Source organism: Enhydra lutris, unplaced genomic scaffold (genome assembly GCF_002288905.1).
Source record: "Enhydra lutris kenyoni isolate GAN:26980312 unplaced genomic scaffold, ASM228890v2 scaffoldscaffold10, whole genome shotgun sequence".
Classification (NCBI taxonomy): domain Eukaryota; kingdom Metazoa; phylum Chordata; class Mammalia; order Carnivora; family Mustelidae; genus Enhydra; species Enhydra lutris.
Genome location: NW_019154094.1, coordinates 4,916,503 through 4,936,353, shown reverse-complemented (window position 1 = coordinate 4,936,353; position 19,851 = coordinate 4,916,503). Strand labels below are relative to the sequence as shown.

At 54.0% G+C, this 19,851-nt stretch overlaps 2 protein-coding genes across 2 annotated transcripts in view; one reads left to right on the top strand and one right to left on the bottom strand.

Annotated features, from left to right (window-relative positions):
• The window catches only part of LOC111144047 (FYVE and coiled-coil domain containing 1), a 75,439-nt gene that overhangs the window by 40,724 nt on the left and 14,864 nt on the right, over positions 1 to 19,851 (top strand). Inside the window, exons 12-14 of the mRNA XM_022498126.1 lie at positions 1,017 to 1,166; positions 1,902 to 2,113; positions 4,815 to 4,959. Of these exons, the coding sequence (XP_022353834.1) occupies positions 1,017 to 1,166; positions 1,902 to 2,113; positions 4,815 to 4,959 (507 nt within the window). The remainder of the gene's footprint in view (positions 1 to 1,016; positions 1,167 to 1,901; positions 2,114 to 4,814; positions 4,960 to 19,851) is intronic.
• LOC111144048 (C-X-C motif chemokine receptor 6) lies at positions 10,045 to 15,848 on the bottom strand. The gene is made up of 2 exons (XM_022498127.1): positions 15,596 to 15,848; positions 10,045 to 11,976 (listed from the first exon to the last, which is right to left on the bottom strand). Exon 2 carries the CDS (start codon positions 11,968 to 11,970, stop codon positions 10,933 to 10,935), a length of 1,038 nt encoding a protein of 345 aa, XP_022353835.1. The 5' UTR covers positions 11,971 to 11,976; positions 15,596 to 15,848; the 3' UTR covers positions 10,045 to 10,932.

Genomic DNA, 19,851 nt, shown 5'->3' with positions numbered 1-19,851 from the left:
AGCAAGAGAGCAAAAGCATGGGGAGGAAAGGCAGAGGGGGAGGGAGAAGAAGGAGGAAAGAATCCCAAGCAGACTCCATGCTGAGCGCACAGTCCAGCACGGGTTCGATCTCACAACCCATGAGATCAGGACCTGAGCTGAAACCGGGAGTCTGATGCTCAACCAGCCGAGCCGTCTGGGCGGCCCCGTCCCAGCTTTTAGTATTTAAGGGGAGAGCTCTGTGGATTGGGAGTCTCCGGCTGGTGATGGCATCAGTTTCTCACAGGACTTCAGTGAACCTGGTGTTGGTCTTTGAGACTGAGGTGCTGCTGGGCCTACAGTAACCTTAGGGTGGTGGCCGGGGCTCTGTCTTGGAAAGAACAAAGCCTTCCCAAGTCGGAAGCCATAAGCCTCGAAAATGACCATGAGCAGCAACACAGAAGCCTCCGCACCTCGATGCTGGTGCATCGGCCAGGTTCTGACGCTGCCAGACCTTTCTGAAAAGCCCCCCTCTTCCTTCAGTCTTGCCTCCTAGAGTAGGTACCGTCTCTCTGAGGAGCAGGGGCAGTTAACATCCCATCAGAGTCTCAGGCGGGGCAATCTTTGGTCTCCTCCACCGATCACTTGTTACTTAAAACCTAAACCCATAAAGCTTCCTGAACACATTTAAGATTTGCATGGGCAGTGCATCTGTGGTCCTTGGGCTCACGGCACTCAGGCCATCATGTGACTGTGACAACCTGTTACAGCTGCCGCTCCAAGTGACCGAGAAACACTGTCCCTTGGACGCCTGAGCAGGATGTGACCCTTGTGGGCCTACGTACATCATGGGCATCCTCTGCCCTCACTTGCGCGCCATCAGCTGAGTCTAGGAGTGATGCAGGGGCCGGACGAGGCCTAGAGTGGGGGTGTTTCCAAGGAAAGTCAATTTTCCTGCCGTGTCTTGGGAATTTTGGAATCAGGCTTTGGAAATGAATCAGGGATCATCCTGTTGTTCTCACGGATTCTTCTCTTTTTCTAATGCGGCTCTGTCTCAGGGACAAGGATGCTCTATGGCAGAAGTCAGATGCCCTGGAATTCCAACAGAAGCTCAGTGCTGAGGAGAGGTGGCTTGGGGACACAGAGGCAAGCCACTGTCACGACTGCAGGCGAGAGTTCAGCTGGATGGTGCGGCGGCACCGCTGCAGGTCAGCGGGTGGGACCCAGCACCGAAGCAGGTGCCACCAGCAGGTGTGGGCCCTGCCGCTGTCTTTCTGGGAAGTGCACTTTGCCATTCGGTCCTGAGGGAACCAAACGATGGGGCGCATTAGGCTGGGTCCTGGCAGGACATGCAGGGATCCCCGAGGGGGAAGAAGATTTGATAAAGGGGTGTGGGCAGAGTCAAGGGGACCCACAGGGCCGTGGAGCACCCAGAGACCAGCAACCCTTGGCCTCCCCCAGCCCTCGGGGACCAAAGGGGACGCAGTGTTACCGGAGCCCCGGGAGAGCAGGGATGGGGGCTTGGCTGGGGGACTGTGGACAGCAGAGACCTTCCTAGGGCCCAAAGAAGGGTAGGCAGAAATAAATCTCATTTGGGGCCAAGCGAAATGGAATATCATCTGCACAGCCCAGGTGGGTCTAGGGTCCCTTGGAGCCTCAGCCCCCGAGGCGTGGAACAGTACGCCTGCCTTCCAGTGGCAGAGAAGGGGGGCTCAGCCAGGTACTTTATCCTCCTGCCTCCCAGGACCTTGGGAAAGTAAACATCTTCTCCCAGGGCCTTATCAAGATGGCTTTATTGGAATCTTATCAGACTGGCGGGAAGGCCACACTCCTCGGTGAGGGCAGAGCCAGGTCTGATGAGAGCCATATGGCATCTAGAGCCCAGTGCAGATCGTGGGACCCACAGTGCGTCACCCTCACAGCCCGCGCTCGTTTCACCCCAGGATCTGCGGCCGCGTCTTCTGTTACTACTGCTGCAACAACTACGTCCTGACCAAGCACAGTGGCAGGAAGGAGCGTTGCTGCCGAGCCTGCTTCCGGAAGTTCAGTGATGGCCCTGGCTCCCCCGACAGCGCCAGCTCGGGCACCAGCCAGGGGGAGCCCAGCCCTGCACAGTCGCCAGCCCAGGCTGGGCCCCAGGCCGCCAGAGGCCAAGGTCAGGCTCCCGCTCCTGCCCTCTGTGTTCTTAGGTGCCACCCGCCCCGCCCCCCACCACCACCCCAGTGTGGCTAGTTAGCTATAATGAGCTGAATTCATGGTTTTCCAAACGGGCATTAAAGAGGAGCTAAAAATGTATTACACCAGTTTGAGGCTTGAAAGAGAATTGAAAAGGGAATTCATTTCCTCCTTGTATGAGTCAGTGTTATTTAATAGGAGGTCTGGGTACCTCTTAACTCACATGCTGCCAGTGGAATGTACCCCACACCTTGGGAAATACTGTCTCCCGAGTCTCACCCCAATACCCAGCCCTCCTGCCAGAGTAGCCAGAGGCCAAAAGTTGTGTGTGGAAGTGACCACATCCTCCACCTTCTCCCTGTGGCTCACACGATCTCTCAGGGACCAAGGAAGATATATTCTCCTCATCCTTTCACTCTGCTCAGTAAGAGGAAGTGGGATATGGTTCTGTTGTTCCTGCTCCCAGCACAGGCCTGCAGAGCAGGCCAGGCTCTCCTCTCATGGACCAGACTGTGGATATAGAATACCAGGGAGGCAGAGCCAAGATGGCAGGGTCTTGTCTTTGCTCAAACATCCCCACCTCCTGCAGCTGGTCCCTATGGACTTTTCCTTGACCTCTACCTGAATGAAAGTCAGCCAGCATTCAGAAATCCTGTTAGTTACTCTTTTGTTTAGCTGGATCATCCAGGAAGTTAGCAGATGCCATTATTTATATTTGGTACAAAGAACAGGGATGGTGGAATGTACTGGGCGTAGCATTCTTATATCTTCTTCAAACCCATTTTGAATTCTTTTTTTAATTATTTAAGTTTTGAGCGTTCTTTATATGTTCTGGATAGAAGTTATTTATCACATATGTGTTTTATAAGTACCTTTTCCCTAACTAAAAACCTCATTTTTACTTTCTTTCAAAGAGCAGAAATGATCTTTAAAATGCAGACGGTTTTAATTTTGATGAAGTCCATTCCATTTTTTTCCCTTACGGATCAACTTTTTTCTTTTCTTTTGGTGTCATATCTACCTTTGCTTAACCCAAAGACACAAAGATTTTCTGTTTTCTTCTAGAAGAAGAAAAGTTTCATAGTTTGAGGGTTATAATCCATTTTGAGTTAAATTTCTATATATGCTACAAGCTATGCATAGAGATTCATTTTTTTGCATGTGGTTGTCCAGTTCTTCCAACACCATTGGTTGAAAAATGGTGTTCTTTCCTCATAGAATTGCCTTTTCACCTTTGTCAAAGTCAATTGGGTTTGTATCCAGACTTGCTGTCTTATTCCATTTATCCATGTGCGTTTTCTCTCACTGATACCAGACTGTTGAGATCACCATGGTTTTCTAATGAGTTTTAAATCAAGTAGAGCAGGTCTTCTAATTTTGTTCTTTGTCAAAGTGTTGGCTATTCTTGGTTTTTTTGCTTACCCATATCAATTTTAGAATTGTCAATTTCGATAAGAAATCCTGGTGAAATTTTGATTGGGATCACGCTGAATCTCTAGAACAAGTTGGGAAGAATTGACATGTTAACAAAATTGAGTCTTCCGATCCATGAACATGGTATAGCTCTCCATTTAAGTCTTCTTTGATTTCTCTCCTGATGCTCATTGTGCCTTTCTTCCTTGTCCTCCTTCCTTCCTTCCACCAGCCTCAGAAGGCAGGTTCAGAAGCATGGCTGGGTGAATGAAAAGAAACCAGCCCTTCGTCCCCTTTTTCAACCTGCATCTCAAGTCCTCCATCATACAGGCCTCAGACAAGAAGGATGTTCCGTCTAAATACAGCCTGTCCCAGTAGCCCTGTGGCAGGGCCAGCTGAAAGCTTGTAGCTTGCATGAACTGCTCTTGGTAAAGCATCCAGGAATCTCCCCCTCCCTGACTCAGCGTCAGATGTTCAGCGATGACAGGGTGGCACTGTGCCAGTGCTGAGGTCACTTGTTTTGATTTCTGACTTTTCCTGTCTCCTTGTTTTTTTGCATTTCTTTGTCTTTCCTTTTTCCTGTCTTCCTTCTCTGCCTTTCTTTTACCTCAGGCCTGCCATCACATTTTCCATGACACAGGCAGGAAAGTACTTGTAAGTGGGTGACTGGCACAAGAGTGTCCAGAGGGCTTCCTTCCTCCTGAGGGGCCTGCAAAGTCAGATACCAGGCTCCTGGTCAGAATCACAGTGCTTGCTGCCACCTTGAGCAGAGGGGGGTTCTTGCCCATCCCCCATCAGATGAAGGTGAAAATGCAGGTCAGACAGAATATTGCGTTCAAACAGGCATGATGGATAAGTCACATCTGTGTCTTAGGGAGTAAGACTCAGGAGCACAGAAGTGTGTTTACTCTTTTCTTAGATTCCTGCCCGATAAGGATTTGACAGGTTGTTGTTTTTTTTCTTCTACATAAGAGGCCTCAGAGAATATGTAAGAGCTTGAAATGTCTTTAAGGCCCAACTGAGGAGCTTAAGAGAAATCTTGTAGTTCATCTGTGCAGTTTCACCTGTAGTCCCCACTACTTTCTGGAATGTCCTTGCCGCCATTTCTCTCCCACCCAGACAGAATAGCCATAGGTTGAGTGGGCCCTGAGGGCGTGTCCCAGTGGCCCATCCCATGCAGCCGCAGCCCCTCACTTCCCAGGGTGCCCTCCCCATCCTGTACTTCACGGTATGTGTCTCTTCTCTCCCCTTTTGCCTCCGTGGCCCAGGTGTAGATGCCGACTGCAGGCCGCCAGACGATGCCGTGTTTGACATCATCACAGATGAGGAGCTGTGCCAGATCCAGGAGTCCGGGTCCTCCTTGCCCGAAACACCCACCGAAACTGACTCCCTTGACCCGAACTTGCCTGAACAGTGAGTACACCTTGCCTTTATTTCCTATGTGCTCCCCCAGTGCCTTCTGACTAAAGGACCAGGAAAGTGAGAGTTTGGAAGCAGGATCAGCTGTCTGTGTTTAAGGGAAAGTGCCTCCGAACAGTGCTCGGGACCGTTCTGGAGACTGGAAGGCCAAGGTCAGGGTATCAGCAGGGTGGGCTTCTCCTGGCACTTATCTCCTCGGCTGGCAGATGGCCACCCGCTCATTTCCTCTTCACGCCGTCACTGGTTGTGTGCGCACCCTGGCGTCTGTCTGTGTCCTGAGTGTCCTTTAGTACTTACCCTCCGCCGGCCGTCTCATCTATTTTGCAACAAGGCTTTCGAGGGATGGAATAACCACACACAGTGCCACGCCATTGAAACGTTGGGATTTTGTGCCCAGGGACCTGTAGCGACAGGCCAAGTCCCCTCCCCCCATGGCAGCCTGGCTCAATCTCTCACCCCCTGGTGTTCAGGCTTAAATGCAGTTTCTACAGCAAAGCACTGGCTCTTCAAAAGCCAAGAAAGAATTTACCCACTTTGCCTCCATTGGGGAGTTTGGTGATGCTCTTGCCAACACCCACATTGAGATCTCTGTCCCTCTCTTCCTGCCCAGAGTTCAGGAGGGCCAGGATTAATCAGGATTTCTGCTGTGTGGGAAGAGAGACATTTAATCCTCATGAAGCTCTCAGGGCAAGAGGGTTAAGGCTGAAGTGTATCCCTCCACTCTCCCCTGTTCTCTGACAAGAGGTGACTGAACCCGCATGTTGTGGCCTCACAGAGAATGCCAACACGATCACCCAACCCTTCAGCCCCGCGCACTGTTGCTTCCAGAATTTTGGACCTCGCCTTTTCCCTCCCGGAAGCCCTGCCTCCCCTTCTGAAGCCCCTCCACCCTCCACCCACCACATAGCCTTCGACATTCTCCTGGGGGCCTGCTCTGTTCCAGCGGCCCCGAGTCAGTCTGCTGCTATCACCTGGTCACCGTACTCCCTGCCAGGTGGTTGGCAGGGAAGGGAGCAGGGCCAGAGCCTCAGTGACCTCCCCCCTGCAGCTCCCTGTCTCCTTCATCCCTCACCTTCCCCTTTCCCAGTAAGAACAAACACGGAAGGCTCTCTGACCGCTGACACGTAACTGTGTTTTGGTGCTTGGAAATCGGGAAGTGTTCCAGGGAAAGGAAACTGCCAGCATGCCGGCCTGCGGCCTCCAGGGTGGATCTGGGGCTGGCGGACAGGAGCCCGCAGGGCCTGCACTCCGTCTGTCAGGGGCCAGTCAGCTAAGGGCCTGCACCCTCTTTGTGCGTTAGAGAAGACCCCGGGGTCTCTGACAGGTCTCTCGTACGTTCCTTTTCTTCGTGAGTTTAAGACCAATCAGACACATCGGGACTCCTGAGAAAGCGCGAGTGGTCTAGAGCCCTGGGTTTGCGTAAGCCTCCCTGACAGGAAACTTCGGGAAAGAAATGAGCAAGTCCAAAGCAGGAAGTGAGCCAGAAGGGATTAAGTGCCCTGTGTGTTCAGGTCCCCGAGGGAAAGCAGGCCACTTGGTAGCAGTGTTGTTGAAAATGACCGTCAGGCCCCTTCCCTGTGCCCGCCGCGTCTAGATGTGGTCCTGCTCAGTCGCTGTCCAACCTTCCAGGCCAGGGACATAATGCCCCGGAAGCCTCCGGAGGCCAGATAAGCTGCTCTGGGTCACGTGGCTATAAGTGTCAGGGCTAGGCTAGGAACCCAGAGCTCCTCCCTCCGTCCAGGAGCTGCAGGTCCATTCTGAAGAGTTCAGTTCTCTTCTCGGGGTCCCACTTCCCCATCTGCACATCGGAAGCCTGCCCGCCCCCCCTTGCCTGTGTCCACTCCTCCCCACGTGGACACATTCTTAGGCTAATGAAGTTCTCTGCCTTGGCCCTCCCGGCACAGGGAGGGGACAGGGGGAGGTCCCCACACTCCTGAGCAGCCGCCCACCAGCGAGGATGGTGGCAAGAAAGAAGCACTGCCCTTCCCCTGGGGAGAACAGCTGGCTTTCTTCAGAGCCCTCCAGGCACGCCTGTTCACACCTGCTCCCCGAGCTCAGCCATGCCCACCCTGAGCCTTCTCCATGGACCACGTGGTCCGTCTGTGCTCGGGACTCAGGTGGCAGGACAGACAGACAGAAAGCTCTTCTCGGCCAGTAGCAGGGCTGGGCCCTGGGTCTCTGGGCTTCCGCTCAGCCTTCATCCAGGCCTGGCCTCTCCTTCTGGTTACCAAACAGACCGTGTGAGGTCAAGCGCGGAGCCCAGGGCCTTGCGCCTGGGAAGCCTTCCACAGAGACGCACTGGGTCTGTCATGCTCCGCGTGCATCGTGGTGTCGGGCTGAGCTGTGTGCCCTGTCCCCAAGGAAGACCGCTCGGATGCCCAGTGATACTGAGCCAAACTCTTAGAGACTGTTCCTGCGCCTCCAAGCCCCTTTGCCTGTAGTTGCCCTGTGAGCAGCGATTCTCGGTCCCAGGGCTTTGCAGGGGCTCTGGTGGGTTTGTCACCTGCCAGGAGATGTGATGCCTGCATCTCAGAAACAACACGAGAACAGGATATGGTGAGGATGGTTACGGTTAGAAAGCCGTCTGTGCTTGAGGTGAGGCAACCCAGCATCTCCCCCCGGGTGAGGACTACAGAGCTGGCGGTACGTCGAGGCCATCAGCTGTAGGAAACCTCTGCTGGCCTGCAGAGGGGCTGCTCCCTGGGGTCCTAGCCCTCGCTCTGCTGGGGGAGCTCCGGCAGGTGGGCCTCTCTCTGAACTAGTGTCCTCACCAGAAAAATGGGTATGGTAGCACCAGGCCTCCCCCCGAACAGCACTGGGAGTTACCCCAGACTGTAGAGGACCGGGTTCCCAGAATGGGCGCTGCCTTGAGGGGCCATTGGTGGAGAAGGTCAGAGCGAGCACCCCCTCCACTCCTGGACCCCGTGCTCCCTGCCCTTCCTCCACCCTGCCACCCACAGGGGCAGCTTCAGCCCTTTTGTGCCTCCGTCCGGAATGCCTACCGAAATCACCTGGGCTTCTGGCTCCCAGGCAGCCCCTGGAATCAGGGTCCCCATATGCTCCCCATGTCTCAGAGTGTGTGGCTGTCCAGGGCCTCTAACCACCACCCCCACTGCCCCACAAAATGCTGGGAACATGGTGGGGGAGGAGCTTACCCTCGGGCCTTGAGGCCACCCTCAAGGCAGCCCGGCCCCCTTCTGCAGTCCCCCACCTGTACCCCATCATGTGCTGGTATGTGTGTGAGCAGAGTCAAGGGGAGGAGCCCAGCAGGGTTGAGGCTGGGAACTTGTCCTTCATGGGACTATTAGGTGAACAGAGCAGTCAAGACATAAAAAGTGCTCTATCTGTAGGCTGTGTGGGCTGTGCCTGCCTCTGTAGGCAGCGGTGCAGGGCCCATAGCGGAGGGCTTGGGAAAATTTCTGCTCTCGGATGTAGCAGATAAGGGCCCAGAGATACAGGCATGATGAGTGACTGAGGATCCAGAGAAGGTAAAGGAAGATTCCATGGCTGTGCTGTCCTGGGTTTTCCTAAGCTACAGAAGGAGGGGCACAGCCTTTCTGCAGGGAGCCTGGAGAGGACATGTAACACAGGCCTGGGATGGGGCATGGCCTGATGGGCACCTGGTCTTGTTTGGCTCAGCCTGGCAGGCCCCTGGTTAGGAAGAAGCCAGCAGCCCCTGCAGCTACCCCTTCAGTTACTTTGGACCGGCAGCCCCCGGCTCGACTGTGTAGGCCTCATGAGCACTCCTAGAGGGAAGGAGGGAGGGAGGGGAGGGGTGGTGTGGATGGTGAACGGGCCTTGGGGAGGTGGAGTGCCATGCCCAAGGATGCACAGTCACCGAGCCAGCGTCCGGGTGACCCCAGAGCCCTGCCGTCCCCGTCACATCACACTGCTTCCCTTGAGGTCTGCAGGGCCCCTGGCTTCCTGCCTCTTCACATCCTCCTTTCCAGGTAGGGCCTCTGTCTCGTTCTGGGGAAGCCAGGGGCTGGGGGCCCCACTCTCAGCTGGGCTAAACTAAGGACGAACTCACCAGGTCTCCCACTTGGAGACCATTTATGTTTTGTCCCCGGTTGGTTTTTTTGTGTGGTTTTTTTGTTGTTTGTTGTTTTGTTTTAGTTTTTTGTGGGGTTTTTTGTGAAGCCAATTTAAAGACGATAAAGGTCAGCCTTGTCAACCATCAAAAGGGCAGATTTTGTTGAGCAAGAAGGCTCTCGGTCCACATGGCCCATGGACACTGGAGGCAGCTGCTCCCGCGGGTGCATTTAGGCGTGAGCGGGAGACAGTAGGGAGGGTCGTGTGGGCCTGGTTAGGCCTGGCCCCTTGCGCTGCTAGACCAGGCTATGGGGCATGTCCCCCACGGCCCCAGACGCACGAAGCACACGCTCCCGCACCTTGCCAGCTCACAGAGGATGAACTGCGGCCTCGGTGTGCCATTGCCATCCTTGCAGCCCCTCCCCCCGCCGTGCACACACCGTGCTGAGCGCACTTTGTGCTCTTAAACCCAAGTCCCCCGCACGCCAGCCCCCAGAGGCGGGCGCCAGGACGGCCCACATTTCACCAAAACAGAAGAGGTTAAAGGGACTGCTGACCAGTCTAGCCAACAGGTGAGAGCCGGAGCTGGGATTCCACTCTGGTCTGTCCGGACCCCAGAGCCACACGGCTGAGCCAGGCCCGCGCCCCCTCCCCCACCCTGTGCACCCGCTTTCACCATTGGCGATTGGTTCTCTCCATTTTGGTGAGTGGTTTTGGGAAGCATGAGCCAAAAAAAGCAACTTTGCCTACTGAGCAGATTGCTAGGATCTAATACACTTACTCAAGTGTGTGACATTCCGAACGGCCTTATCCTGTGACCGTATCACGGAGGGTACGCGAACGCACTTCACAGTCTGGTCAGGAGGTTGCAAGCCACAGCGGAGGAGGGAACACTGGGATATTCCATTTCCTTGATAGAACAGTACCTTAAAGTGTACAGTTTTAACTTGTTTCCTATGCTTCGAGCCCCCGGAATAATCACTTTCCTGTATGTTCCACGCATACCACGTTAAAGTAGAATGTGCCTGAGGATAAGCATCATTTAGAGACTTTTAAAAAGGTTTTATTTCTTTGTCATGAAAATTATATACTATTTGACACAGGCATGTTTGTGTTCTATATACACCAATAACGTGACTTATATATGCGAGAGTGTATCAGGCGTTGAACTATTGGAGTTTTTAAATGAGCAAACCCACCAAAGAATCCATTTCAGAAATGCCGCTTCGACTCAAGATCGTCTTAAACTCCGCTTTGCACGTTTTCCTAACCTTCTCTGGACCCCTGGAATCCTCAGCTGACTCATTTGTTAAGGGCCCATTCATGTTCTCTGGTGTCCCTCCCTCTGGGATTAATCAAAGAGAACATAGGCATCTCTATAAAGCCCAAGCCTAAGGGGAGGCAGAGCCCATCTCATTTGTGTCCGGTGCCTACTGACTTAGGTCCCAGCCATGCGGCCCGGCACTTGTTTTCATGGCCTCCCTAATGTCCCTGCTTCCCAGTGGCCAGAGGAATGTTCCAGACTGGGGAGCCCAAACCATCACCTGCCCTCAGCAGCTGTGTGGCAATGGTCCCCTCCTCAGCCTTCAGCCCCAGTCACCATGAAGGAGAACCTGAGGTCTTAAGGTTCACACATCATTCCCTTGGAGCCAGCGTTCTTGGGCATAGAGGAGGGAAAGCCCTTCCAGTTTTTAGAGCTTTCCCCCAACACACACTGAGCTTCAGGCCTGGGGGTCTAAAGGAAAGCGGAATGTGTTCATGCCCGAGAAGCAGCGTCCCACACCAGCTGCAGGGTTCGGTGACTTCTCCATGAGAATGCACGAGCCACAAACTCCATGATAACGCACAAGAACACGAACCATAAACAAAGCCTTCCTCCTTGCACCCAGAGCGCACAGCCGTGCTCCCGAGCAGCACTCCAGGCCTGGGGAAGGCCTACAGCTGGAACATGCTGGTGGCCTCCACGTTGTGAGAGGCAGAACAGGTCTTGGAAGCCTCCTCGGAAGACTTCCATGGACCTGAGACATCCAGGTAAGGGAGACAGCCAATGTCCCTCATGAGTTTCCAGAAGTTCCTCCGAAACTTCAGGCCAACAAAGGCGTAGAGCACGGGGTTAAGGCAGGCCCGCAGGTAGGCGACGGCCTCTGTGATGATGACGGCGTAGTGGAAGCTGGTCATGGTGGAGTACTCCCAGCTCGTGCTATGGATGAGCTTCACGAGGTTGAAGGGCGTCTGGGTCAGTAGGAACACAGCCACCACCAGGAAGATGATCTTCAGGGACTTGTGCTTCCGGAAGCCTCGGGCGTGAAGCAGGGTCTTGATGATGACCGAGTAGCACACCATCATGGCAAGCAGGGGCAAGAAGAACCCCAGCGTCATCTGGGCGGCAAGAACTACAGTGGAAATCTCTTCATTGTGATAGCCGCAGACAAGCTTGTCGAGGTCATGAACATTGCCGTAGATGATCTGTGGCAGGGAAACCAGCAGGGAGATCACCCAGATAAGCAAGCACATGGCCTTGCCCCAGGCCATCCACCTGGCCTGCTGGTTGTAGGCCTTGGTGGCCCGAACCACCGCAACGAAGCGGTCCATGGTGATACAGGTGAGAATGAGCATGGACGTGTAGAAGTTCAAGGTGTAGATGCCCAGCAGGGTCTTACACATGACTTTGCCGAAGACCCACTCGTGGATGCTGGCGTAGGCCCAGAAGGGCAGAGTGCAGACGAACACCAGGTCAGCCAAGGGCAGGTTCATCAGGAACACGTCGGTCAGGCTCTTCAGCTTCTGGTAGGAGACGTACACAATCAGCACCAGCAAGTTCCCCAGCAGGCCGCAGACGAACACCACCAGGTACACGGAGGGCAGAAAGAACTTGCGGAACTCCAGGAAGCGTTCATGCCCCTGGCTGTTGTCATTGGAAATGTTGAAGAACACATGGTCAACGTAGTCATCCTCCATGGCGCGCATTCCCATGAACGCCTGGGAGGCAAACACAGCAATTATAGACAGGTCCCAGCGCTACACTCCTGTTCTCCTGCAGTCCTGTTGCCCCACTTTTAGGGAGCAGGTAGTCCATTCCAGAACCCACCTATGTTCTGCTCAGCGACAGCACAGTCCTGTGTACCAGAGACAGCCAGTGCTGAGGGGGTGGTTGCTCCAACGGCATGAGGGACCCTTAATTAGCCCTTAAATCATAAGGCTCGCACCCACCTGGGAGACAACGTAACCACCCCATGCACAGCCCAGAAAATCCGGTGCACTGGTCTCGAAAGCAAAGGTCCCCGTGTGGTAGGATGGGGATGGTGACCTTCTGGAAGTACAGAACTGCTTTGTGGTGGGCAGGCTTGCCTTCATCTGCCCGTGCTGTGCCTCTCTTTCTGTTAAATTAGAACCCCGAACTGCTCTCTGTGGAAGCTAAGGTGCGTATCCCCCCACTGAGCGGGGTGGGGGGGGCTCTATTGAGGAGACCTCCGGAGACCAGAAGGGGTTTGGAGGATGACCAGAACTTCTCTGCCTGGGTAGACAGTCCATCCTGTCTCTTCTCGCCCTCCACTGCCTGGATTTAGGTGTGCAAGAAACCAGGCATGGTGGTGGAGCCAGCCACAGCCAGCCCAGCCTGCCCCTTATCGCCTGGCACGCCCTGTTCCACCACCAGAGCCTGGCTTCTGGAAGACTTCCTCATCTTCGGGAATCTTTTGAAAGGAACCCTTTCCCAGAAGGGAACATTACTTTAGCTGGTGTGACTGGCAGCTTAGGCCCAAGGGGTCTCATTTAACCAGTGGAAGATCTGGTTGAAATGGGACGCCAGATGGGCTCCTACAGGGGGTGCTGGGTCCAACCTCGCAGCGAGGTTTGTAGCAACAACCAGAGAGCCGCCTTTCCTGCCCGGGGCTCCCAGCCTTTCAAGGCCATCCCTTCCCTCTGCCCCCACGACTGTGCTGAGGACCACAGACAGGACGTGAGGGTGAGGTGCTGTGGCATGGGAGCAGGGGCAGCTGTGGCGGGGCTTTGGGCCACTGGTCTGCAGAGACTCAGCACACAGTGCAGCTCACCACTGGTCACCCAGGGCCATATCCTGCTAGAACCTTAAGAAGTCTCCAGAAAAACAGGCATTTGGTTTAGCAAAGTCAGAATGTCAACTGGCCAGATGAGGGCCTGTCCAAGGAGAGATCACGTTCTCCTTTTCTAATCTACTCGAAGACTTTTTGTCCTGCCTGGAGATGCTATCAGCCTTGGCACTGCCCCCTCGGTCCTCGTGGGGACAGAGCGCCCTTCTCTCCAAGGAAGGACCTCGCTTCTAGGATGAGACTGCTCAGTGAAAGGTCCCTGCTCTTAGACCAGAGAATGTGTGATGTGGGAGGGTGACAGGCCATCCGGAGTCCTCAGGCCCCACCAGCTCTGTGGGCTGCTGGGTTAAGTAGGTCAGATGAGGGCATGTTTGTGTTACTGCTTCATCGCTTGGACAACAAAACAAGCGGCTTTGCTCGCCTTCAGAGTAATATCAAGTCTCCACTCCTGCCTGACTTACCCTTGCCTGTTTATAAGAAAATCCTATTACAGCTGCTGCTGGCACATTAACACTGATGTTAACTAGCTTCCCAAAAGGCTGGTGCAGGTCCATTTGTACTAAGTTATGTTATGCTGGACAGATTGAGGCCGCACAGTTCTGTGCAGATAGACTAAAAATTAGTTTCCCTTTGGGGCGCCTGGATCTGTTAAACATCTGACTCTTGGTTTGGGCTCAGGTTGTGATCTCAGGGTTGTGAGATGGAGCCCCACGTCCAGCTCCCCACTCAGCATGGAATCTGCTTGGGATTCTCTCTCCCTCTGCCCTTCCTCCCTGCTCGTGCGTTCTTTCTCACTGTCTCTAAAATAAATGGGTAAATCTTCTTTTTTTTTTTTTTTTTTTATTAAAGAGAGTGGGGAAGCAGGCTGCCTGCTGAGCAGAGAGCCCGATGTGGGGCTCAATCCCAGGACCCTGAGATTATGACCTGAGCCGAAGGCAGAGGCTTTAACCCACTGAGCCACCCAGGCGCCCCTGGGTAAATCTTCTTTTAAAAAAATCAGTTTCCTTCTAGACAATGTTAAAATCACTCATTTCTTTATCTTTTTTTTTTAAAGATTTTATTTATTTTATTTGACAGACAGAGATCACAAGTGGGCAGAGAGGCAGGCAGAGAGAGAGAGGAGGAAGCAGGCTCCCTGCCGAGCAGAGAGCCCGATGCGGGACTCGATCCCAGGACCCTGGGATCATGACCTGAGCCGAAAGCAGAGGCTTTAACCCACTGAGCCACCCAGGCGCCCCCTCATTTCTTTATCTTTAATAGCCAAAGTCCTATGTTGATTTATGCAGGGTTCTTTAATTTAAAAAAGAAGTAATATATTCAACTTTGGAAGCAGTGCAAATGTCTAATAATAAATAAATTAGCAAATTGCAATTCAGACATAAAATAGAACACGACTCAGATGTTTAAGAAGTGCTTTAAATGGTTCTGGAGAAAGCACTACGTGGACACGACTCCGAGCTGTGGAGGCACAAAGTCAATGTGCACCGTTAGCCTTGGCTGTTACTGCCACAATGAACAGATGACCAAAGGGGTATAAAAGTGGTCATGGTGCTTAACTTTGATCGCAGACCCTTTGAGAGTCTTCTGAAACTGCAGACATTTTCCTCAGAAGTAACGTGCCTACCTGCCTTTCGTTCCGAGGGCTGGTGAGCCCTTTGAGTCCCTCTTCCACGTATTCTGTGGACCCTTGTTTAAGAATCCACGATGGCGGGGCACCTGGGCGGCTCGGTCAGTAAAGCGTCAGACCCTTGGCTTCGGCTCAAGTCATGATCTCAGGGTCCTGAGATCAAGCCCCACGTCGGGCTCTGTGCTGGGTGTGGGGAGCTTAACATTCCCTCTCTCCTCTTCTCTCTCTTCCCCTCCCCCCCCAAAATTTAAAAAAAAAGAAAGAATCCACGATAAGTTTTGTGATTTTGATGATGTATATATTTATATTTATATATTTTAAAGTAGGTTCCATGCCCAAACGTGGAACTTGAATCACGACCCTGAGATCGAGAGTCGAATGCTCTACCGGCTGAGCCAGCCAGTAAAAACAACAACAACAAAAAATGCCCAGAGTTTTTCAGCAGTTTGCCTCTAGCTGTGAATTCGTGAGGATTTATTTCCTTTCTCCCTTTATGTTTGTCTATCTTTCTGAAGTTTTTGCAGTGGTCTGTTGACTCACATTGGGAAAAGAAACGAGACAATCATCTGAGAGCCTGTGTTCTAAATTATAATGCAAAAGAAACGAAAACCAAGCATCAGAGATTATTCAGTGAACAGATGTGGCCAGTGGCTAGACTCTCCCCGTCTCCCTGGGAGGGCAGTACCAATGCCATCAGCTTATGAGCTCTCTGTGCCCAGAGCCATGCTAAGTCACTTCACAGTCCTCGGGTCGTGGGGCGGAGGTGGAATTCGAACCAAGAGCAGCCGAGCCGTAAGCCCGGGCATTTTCCCCCCACCCTGCACCGCAGGCAGGGATCAGAGGACCCCAGCAGCCTGAGGTTACTACCTGCCTTTTAACTCTATAAAGAAGATAAACGACTCACCGGCGAAGAGACTCTGTCAGTTTGTCCTAGAAGTGAGCTCGTTTGAAGCAGCAAGGTCTGCCTCTGTCTCTCTGTGATGTGGTCCGTGTTTCCGTTCACTGTCTTCTGAGAGCCCTTGGTTGGTGATCATAAGAGACCCGACCTACCCACCCCTGCCTTGTTCATCAGAATCCACATGACCAGCCTGCATCTGTGTAATTTGGGGGTCAGAGATAGGAAGCCGTGGCTCTCACATCCTGTGCTCCCTGCTGCCTGGCTATGGACGTAATCACCTGTCAGGACCTCAGAAGGTTTTTATTTGTAAATGAAGGGGGACAAGAAGTAGGTCTGGCTCAGGCAGCCCACTGAAGACTCATGGCATTTGTACCGTGACATAATTTCCTTCACTAATCATGTCTCTTTGGAGCCGTTGGGGCCTGGAGCAATGCAAAGTCCATGTTGTACCCCAGGTTCGGGGTATGCATGCTGCTCCCGCATGACAGCCCCGGAACCTCACAGCAGCCCTGCAGAGTAGGTACTGTCCCCATTTTACAGGTGGAAACACTGAGGGCCCTGGCCGAAATGGACAGCCCCACATGCACACAGCTAAAAACTGGCACTTCCAGGAAACAAACTGAGGTCTCTCTCGTCTCCAGAGCACCAGAGGGCTCCTAGGGGACAGGTCAGGCAGACGGACAACTAAAGCCACATGACCCAGAGTCCTCTGGCTCCCTGAAGCTGTCCTCACTCTTGGAACACCCCAGGTACTGACCACCAGGTGACAACACAGTTCTAGTTGTTGGTCTCCCTGCCCCAGGAATGCTGATGCTTCTGGGGAAGAACGCCCCGGAAGGTGGGAGCTAGAGGGACGCTGAGGGCAGGAGCCATGAGACTCTGTAGAGTGCGCACCTCTGGACAGGTGGTAGGTGGACACGGGCCGACGGACGACGAACAAGTGAACGGGCCAAACCAAATACTGCAGGGCTGAAGGCCAAAGCACCCATCCTCTGAAAGAGACCTCCTAAGGCAAGACATCCCTTCGGAGCGAGCCACCCTTTCCTTTTGGAACCTCTTGCACTTTGAGAGATGAGCTTTTCCTAGCTTTTCCACTTGGGGTCAGTTCCCAGAACAGAGTTAGAACAGCCTGAGCCTTGTCAAACATGTTCACGTGACTAGGACCTTGTGGCTTGGAAGGACAAGCACTTGTACTCCGTGGGAAGCAACGGGTGTCGCCCTGGCCGCCTCCATGACCATGTGTGGGCTCACGGGGTGGGGGTGGGGGGACAGGTTCGTGTGTCTGAGAAAGCATGGCTGCATTTGGCATCACCGTTCTCCGGCGGAAAGTTCTCCGGTGGAAGGCTTGCAGCCAGACCGGAGGAGGAGGAGGGAGCCACTCACCCTCTGGTTCTGGAGGAGGAGGAGGGAGCCACTCACCCTCTGGGGGCCAGAAACTTATTTCAACCACTTCACCTAGTGCCAGTGTTACCTCCTTATCTGCCAGTTCATAGCGCTCGGTATTTCAAGGGCATTACTTTTCTTTGAAACAAAACTCTGAACTTGACAAGGGCAACAGTCCAGTCACATATCTTAGATTTCCCCTGGAATACTTAAACGTTTTCTAACTAGAACTGGGGGAAGGCTAGATGGGAAGCAGCAGTCACGCCCGTTGCGGGTTTATCTTGAAGTCAGAGTGCGCTGACTTGCCCACTTTTCCAGAACCCCTGATGTTCCTGATGCAGAGCGTCAGGCGGGACGTCAGTCTCAGGACCCAGGATGAAGGCAGTTCCTGCTGCTGGCAGAAGCCTTGGTGCAAAGCGCTGGCAGCTGATGGGGACCGTGGAGGATGAGTTTGGACCAAAAGCCTCAGAAAAAGAGCCCAACCAGAAGGCAGCTCCGACCAGAGCCGGGTTGGCGTGCCCGGTGCTGCCTGGCTCTTGGTTCTGAGGCTGGGCATGTGGGCTTGGGTATTGTGGTCAGACCATGGTTACTAAGTAATCAGAAATCAAAATACCGGAAGTGCTCTTCATCACTCGGGTTTTGAAAGGCAAAAAGGAAGCCAATGACTGAAAGAAAACCCACCAGGAACTTACTTTTAAGAGTCGAATGGGAAAACGCCCCCAGAGCCCACAGAGAGTGGGCTCAGCACCACGTTCCGAGCCCGTGCCGCTCAACTGGCACCATCCGCGAGGACAGGCCTGTCCTGGGTCTGCACCGTCCCACTCGGTGGCCCTTGAGTCCCTGCGGTGGGGCCGATGCCACCAAGAAGCCAAATGGTTCGCTTTTCAGAACATTGTGATGGGTCTGAGTTCGGGCGGCCCCGTGAGGCTGGTGGCTGTTGTATGGGGCAGGGTGTTGTAAACATAGAGCCGTCTGCCGACCGCGCCGGCCGGGGGACCCTGGGTAGTCGGGCGAAGCGGCCCTTCTCATCCTGCTGCTTGGCGAGGCCGAGGAGCAGCTGGAGCCCTCTGAGGAAGGCGGTCAGCAAGACGCGCGGGCCGGAGGGGGTTTCCTAGGCATCTTTGCTTCCTCTGCCGACCCCAACAGCCTAGGATTTGCACCACCCCCACCCCGGGCGGTCTGCAGGGCTGAGGTGGTACCGTAACTACATGAAGAAGTAGCTGAGACATTTCGATTTGTGAGAGGGAGCTGTTGTAGATTCCAGCCGTGGAGACCAAGCCAGGGGACCCCGCCCCGTCCCCCGTGACCCCTCATCCAGGCCGGCATGGACCCCTGCACTGCATTGCCAGGGACTGGCTCACCATACGCCTTGTCCACGGACACCACTTTATCCCCACGTGGTTCTCAAGTGGAGCCTTGTTTAGGTCCTCCGTTTGGGGACTTGTGGGACAGAAAGCCAGCTCACCGTCGGGCACGTAATCTGGACGTTGACTGATCCTAGACAGTGTGCGGGGCAGGATCTCTGGGAGTGCTGGGATGACCAGCCCCAGACGTGTGTGCCCCAAGACAAGGTCAGCTCTCCTGACCCCGGGCTCAGGGACGGGAGCTCAGCAAGAGAGGGTGACATGCCATCAGCGGTCACCATCGGCAGCTGGAGGCTCACATGGCCAGAGCAAGGGGAGGAAGGAAGGGCACTGTGGGCACCAAATGGGTCTCAACGTCTCAGGAAAGCCCCCCAGTGGCAACAGAAGGAAATGGTGCTGGCAGGAGAGAGGGTGCCCCCTAGTGGCTGTGCTTTTGTTCCCTGTCCTTCCCAATCTAGTTTTCCGTCTGCAGAGCCCCGCGGTAAGATACGCCTTTTACCTGACTACCCAGGGGCATGCATGAGCCCCGTGATGCAACACTGCCCCTGACAACACACAGTATACTGTTGCTTAGGCATTTTCTATTCGACTTCTTCTAGTGTGGGTCATGGCTTCCTAAATTGGTTTGTGACCCACTCAATGGGTCGTGACCCACGATTCGAAAAGCCATTGAGAAGAAACCCCCGTGCCTCTAATCCTTACCCTCGGCACACATCACCCACCCACGGCCGCCTCACTCAGGGCCTTAGCCAGGGCCGGGAGAGGCTGGGGACCTACCCTGGGAAGCACCTACTTACAGGTAATGAGGACTTGTCTGTCATCATGGCCAGAGAGGGGGAGCTGGAGGAGGAGAGGGAGTGACGGGTTCCGACGTCTTTTCTCCTCCGGCCGGAGAAGGCAAGAGAACCAACCACAGCTTCAGAGTCTGTTCCGTCGAATATTACTTATCTTCCTCTCATACGGTGTTTGCACTTTGCACAAGGATGAAGGCAAGTGACCTGAGGCAGGCCTAAGTGGCCTTGAGCACATCTTGGCTCCTCAGACTCCCATATCCATGGGGTGGGTAGGTTGATCCCTTGAACAGCGTCTCACACTGACGTTCTGTGATTGTGTTTATCCTGGGAGAAGGAGGGGGGATCTGGAGGCCCGTGGTCTCAAGAGCCATGTGAGGAGATGAGCAGGGAGGAGGTCAAGGACTGGGCCGGGGAGGAAGAGGAACAAGGAGGGACGGGGCTTGCCCTCAGTGGCAACGGGCAGGTCAGGCGTGTTCTTGGTGCACCCTCCTTGGAAAGCCTGGAGAAGGCCAAGGGAAGAATCCTTTGGAACCTACTGCTCTTTTCCAGCCAAGCATTGAACTTGGAGCAGAGCCGGAGTCCATCTGATTCCATCTCCTTCTCCCACGTAGAGAAGGGAGAACCTCAGAGGAGGGACGGGCACCTAGAGTCACAATTAGTCATAAACCCAAGACTGGAACCACCTGGGAATGAGGACACCACCAAGAGCCACACAGCCTCT

What these genes read in the sequence shown, in the direction of transcription:
- LOC111144048 (XM_022498127.1), bottom strand. Translation starts at nt 11,970, where the DNA reads ATGGGAATGCGCGCCATGGAGGATGACTACGTTGACCATGTGTTCTTC.